Consider the following 5729-nt stretch of genomic DNA (forward strand, 5'->3'; position numbering starts at 1 on the left):
CCTTCATGCCCTCAATCCCATCAAAAGGTCACTTTTCACTAGTTCACCAGTCAGGGACAAAAGCATTGCAATGCACCATTTGGAAAGAATAGGGTGTATCTCAGCTTGTATTGCTTTGTTTTGGCTGAATCTTAGTGCTCTGGAAGGCTTAGAGACACCCCTTTCCAATGGTATAGGTATCATGATTTTCTGTGCAGAATATCCCAAGCTACATTGGCAGCAAGTCACACCTCACAAACATTGCAACACTTTTGTCCCTCACTGTATTCCATAGGGAATGCCCCTGTACTGTATATAAATCACTGTGCTTAGATAGCTGAAAAAAGAAGAAGACATCAGAGAGCCCCTCTTGCTTGCATTTTATCATCTCTCAGCAAATCATTCATCAGCTTTGATAGTTGGGACTTTATTAAGGGTTTAGCTATTGTCTACTTTGCTTATCATCATCTATCAACAATATACTTCACTCCAAGTCCTCCCTGAGCTCTGAACAGCTCAGAACATCAAATTAAGTCATCATCTATCCTTCTGTAGGCTGACAGCAGCCTACCCCATCACATTCTATCACATTCTTGCTCCCTCTTTGTCAGGAGCACCCCTAACCCTCAGCACTCATCTTTGAGTGTTGTAGCTCACAAAAACCTGCCCAAACAAGAGCCTCCACCATCTAGGTACTGCTTAGGCACACCACCACTTGCTCTTATTGTCTTTTGTGTGGTTTTGGTTGGTTTACACCACTGAACCACACTTTGACTCACACTGCCCTCAAGGAAGCTGTCATACAATCCTAATATACTGGCACCTATCAAATTGCAGATAACCATCCTGAGTCCTTCAGCAATTCAGTTCCCCTGTCCTGTTGGGGAACTGAATCCAACTCCATGCTGCTGATGTTGGCATCTGCTTTATCACTGGGCTCTGCCAGCTTGATGCTAAGACCTCAGCAGACCAGGTCCTGTTGATCAGCATCTTCACACCTGAGTTCCTCCACATTGAGAATGACAAGTCCCTCTTCAACTATCCTGGCAAGGTCAGAGTGGATCATGGGTACCAGTGACAAAGCCCATGTACCTCAGAGTGTGATTTCTTTGAAGTCTTGGGTGCCAATGAGAAAAAGGCATAAACAACACCTCTGTCCCATTAATTAGTACACATTCTGATGGCTACTGGTAGCATGCATGTACATACCACAAAGGTGAGTTGCATCCAATGTGCTGTGTTCATGTCCATATTTCCCATTGACAAGGATCATGCAACATTGATGATGCTGGACTGCTTCCCAATGGATTTGATGAGCTATAACTGGTTAGATTGTGCTTGAGCCTCAAGTCTGATCATGTTCATACCATTGTTTTCATGTGGCCATGACAGCTAGCCAGAGTTTTTGAAACTAACTTCATGAATTTCTTGTGCAAGCCCATCTCTTCAAAATACAGCTTATCAACCTTGAAGAGGTCCTGATGTTCCTGTATAAAATCCTGTGCAGTGGTATGACAGCAAAAGAAAACAATACATATGATCATACATGCCAATAGGTGCTGGGGAGTGTCCTCAACATAAGCAGTTAAATTTGGTGACAGAAGGCATGCCATGATGCACCATTTGAGTACAAGCTGGAAGTCCTTGGATTTGAGTGTAGCCTTTGCCTTCATTATGTTGGTGTCCTGGGTTTCCATCATTTTCTGCATCAATTTAGCCTGCATAAGGATCAACATCTGAACAATATCTCCAGTCTAAGCAGATGTTAGTAGCAAGTCAACTGTGGAAATAAGGTCTTGCTCTGGGACATGGAACTGTGAAGCAACTTGAGAAGCAAAAGCTGCAATGTGTTACATACATCACAATCTGGAGCCTTCCACTTCCCTGATGAGACTGGTGGATCAATATCAGAGTCTTCAGAAGGTGCACAGGCTGGAACCTTGTTCAAAAATGACTGAGATGGAATGCAGGTTTGACTACAGCCAGCAATGGATTGGCTTCCATGCCATGTCCCAATAACCAGGGATGAGTTCTGTCCACATTGCTTACCAGCATTATTCAAACTGGAGCAAGAAACACCTAAGCTGGATGGCTGAATGCTGCTGTTGCTTGAAGACTTCCCTGATGATGGCACTCAGTGCATTGGGAAACAGGATATCATCCTGCTCAGTTGTGTTGGGGTGAGTGAGTTGCTTGCATGCACCACAAATTTTGCACTTAGCAATTAGTCAGCCAAACAATGTGGTTTGATTGAAGTGCATTAAAATTGGCAACAAAATAAACATCAATTAGTAGGGTTTTGCCTGATCATGCTGGAATTCACTATAGTAATGGCCAGAATAAATGAATGGTGAATAAGTACTTCTCAACTGATAGGCACTATGCTGGTATGGAAGGTTAGTCCAGGCTTTGGGTGATTTCAGATCAGACAAATGCCCATAAATTCTGGGGAAAGCCCTTGTCTTCCCCATCAAGTAAGTGGATTGCATGTGTGCACATGGTGGAAGCTTGCTTGACAGCTGAGGTCAACAACATGTTGATTAATGATGTCAGATAATTGATTGAACCTTGAAGACCAGCCACCATATGGTCTGACACACCAGGCTTTGTTGGAATGGTGGGAATGGGCACTCCTAGCAGAGTCCATGGCCAATGAAAGTTGCATGTGCTTGTTGGGAGTGGAGATGGAAATATCAGATGTGTCAGCAAAAGGGAATGCAGATGTTGCATTGTTGTCACCTTCCATTGTCATATGGGATTGCTTTGTGGAGCTGGATAGTGAAGCAGAGGTGGACATGCTGGATTGTGCATCAGATCTCCTGAAACTGGATGGTGGAATGCTGGGGGGGGGCTGGATCTGTTGGGATGCCACACTGGACTGCACATCAGATGTCCCAAGAATGGGATGTGGAGGGGATGAGGGGGGGGGGGGGGGGGGAAATCATCCCTGGGTAGTGACTTGCACCACTCAGAGACACCCTGGGGAGGTTTGGGTCCATCAGTAGCAGTTGGTTCCAGGGGGGGAGGGGCACTGGTCTCTTGTTGTTCTCCATTGAGTGCAGGCAGGTTTTCAGAGTTGTTGCCTGCAGAACTGGTAGCAATCTGGGAGGTACTTGGAGTAAATGCATTGGTACCATGTGCACCACTGTTAGGGATTATGTCAGCCACAAAGTTGTAGTACTGCCACCCAGACTGTTTGAAGGGACAGATCTGGGGAAAAGTCTATATGAATGAAGATATTTATCAGTTTATCATTGATGAATATGTTGCATGAATAAAATACCTTCACACATTCATCAAATACTTGCTCATCAAATGTGCCCTGTACTCCAGCCCCATGCTTGTTGTCCCAATGATGCCCAGACTTGAGATGATATCCCTCAATATCATGGTAAATCTTCTGAATCTAAAGATCAAGGCAATCAGCATCCTTCAACAATTACAAAGACAATGTTGCTTACATGCAAGACCCACTTATTTTTCACCATATCTCTAGTTTTTGGCAGCCCTTCTGTGAGGAATTCAGATATATGCACAGCAGCAGATGTATACAAAGTGGATTTGAAGTTCCCATTGTCTCCTGCTTCAAAGTGATGGTGATGAAGATATTTAATGAGTGCATCAACTTCTGCATGGTTCCATGAAGCTTTTGGACCAGAGGACTTGGGAGGCATCAGGTGAGAAAGGGTGTCAAGTGTATATTGGGTTGCAAGAGCTACAAGAGATGCAACAGAAACTCAGGTGAGCTGAAGATGGTCCAGATCACAATCATAATAGTTGAGATCCATACCAATTGAGGAGAGGTTGTTTTCAAACAGAGCTTCAATCTGAGTCTGAAATCATTGCACTAATCAACTTTCTTTGTTTGTGTAAGTTTTGCAATTCAAAGGACTTCTGCAGAATTTCTGGTTTTTGAACTGGCTCTAAGGTGCCTAAAGGTCAGAAGGGGGGCATTGCATTGACAAGTGGAGGGGAAGCAGACAATGAACAAACTGGTGGGGGGGTTGCATATCCCATAGTGGATTGTACTGACAACAGAGAACACTGTTCAGATGGCAGAATGGCTGAGTGAGTATGCAAAGTAGACACATTCTGTTTTCCTTTCACATTCCCCATGGATGCTTGGCCTGCCATGTTAATGACAGTACTGAGGTTGTTGGCATTCACAGGGGCAGCATCTTCTCACACCATACTATGTCCCTTCATCAAAGCTGACTTGGCCACTTTACTGGCATTCATCTGTGAGACAGCACTCTTTCAAGCTTCCAGGACATTTGAACATCAGGAAAATTACATTTGATATGTAGCATAGCCACTAAGGTACACTCTCACCCATAGGCTTCATTGTGCTGGGTTGTCTCAGGCACACACTCTGTTGCACTATTGACATGTCATTTTAAGATGGGTAGTACAACACATCTGTCATATCAGGCAGTGGACTGTCATACAACCATCATACTCACCAGCATGGCAGTACAACATATAGCCCTCCAGAGCTACAGTAGTCTATGTAGTCATTCCATATATTGAATCACACATTCATTGACTTGTGGGGTTGCACAACATGATGATAACAAAAAAAAACTACTCCAATGCAATGAACATATCTAAATTGATGTAAGAATTCACATAAAATGCTGCAGCCCTGTCCAGCATGTTGTCCACTGACCAGTCTGCATTGATCTCCTTCCCACATTGTGCTTGCAGGTGGCACATGTGTACAATATGGTTGGCACTGATGATCACCATATTTGGGCAATGATGATGTGTCAAATGAGTGACAATGTACAGACCAGAGGTGGGATCATGGTGGTGGAGTGCTGTAAACCATTCAACCTAGACAAGGGGATGCAGATAGTTTCCAAAGTAATCAGGAAGCTTGGATATGACCTGGACTTGAGCAACTCACACACCTAGGGTTTCCAAGACCTCATCAGTGGAGGGATGCAAACTGGTGTGATATACATACTGTTTGGAACAAGGGGTGTAGAGCATTGACACCCTTCCTCCAACACAAATGCAGTATCAAACCAAACAGAGCATTCTGATTTATGACCTCAACCAATGACCTTTGGCATAGCAACCCAGTGGCACAAGATCTGCTTGAAGATGAATTTTCTGATGGTCTTGTCAGTTTCTGCATGAAGCATAGCCCACTCTGGATAACTAGTGAGTGAACAGTGAGCTTGGGTGATGTAGCAAAATCCATTCAACTTTGGCATTAAGAACATGTCCATATATGCTTTAAAGAATAGGGGCTCAGGGATGGCAATGACTGGCAGAATATGTATGTGATCCAAATGGTGTATTTGGCACTTGTGACATGACTTGATGTACCAGTGGACATCCTGCTCTAGCATAGGCCACCAGAAACAAGTCAGCAAATGCATGCAGGTCAAGTAGATACCCTTGTGTCCTAGCTCATCATGAGCCTGACAAAGGATCCCAAGTCATTTGTGAGGGGTGACTACTAGTTGGTGATGTCCTTGAGGGTCTTTTCTCCACAGCTCTCCTCCTTTGACAAAATACTGAGTGGTGAGACACACCAGGCTTTCCAACTCCCTTTCCTCCAATCCTTCTGGCATCTTCTTTGTCTCCAAAAATTCCTTCACCACTTTCAACCTCTCCTCTCTCTGGATTGCTTTCTCTGAGCATGGAATTTCTGTCTCATAGACACTTGGCAAGGTTTGTTTGGAGGAATAGATGCCTGGACTCTGTGACAAGACCAAAGGTGAGTCTGACAAGGTACT

General features: G+C 44.2%; 1 protein-coding gene across 1 annotated transcript; it reads right to left on the reverse strand.

Moving 5' to 3' along the window:
* Positions 1–805: 805 nt before the first annotated feature.
* F5J12DRAFT_787448 (uncharacterized protein) lies at positions 806–3653 on the reverse strand (the record flags this gene model as incomplete). The annotated part of the gene is made up of 10 exons (XM_051743647.1): positions 806–932; positions 978–1022; positions 1396–1466; positions 1611–1733; positions 1838–1872; positions 2029–2100; positions 2719–2777; positions 2939–3201; positions 3263–3385; positions 3441–3653. 10 exons carry the CDS (start codon positions 3651–3653, stop codon positions 806–808), a joined length of 1131 nt encoding a protein of 376 aa, XP_051594279.1.
* Positions 3654–5729: the final 2076 nt, after the last annotated feature.

Source organism: Pisolithus orientalis (genome assembly GCF_024613125.1).
Source record: "Pisolithus orientalis strain OTSU chromosome Unknown F5J12scaffold_112, whole genome shotgun sequence".
NCBI classification, from domain to species: Eukaryota; Fungi; Basidiomycota; class Agaricomycetes; order Boletales; family Pisolithaceae; genus Pisolithus; species Pisolithus orientalis.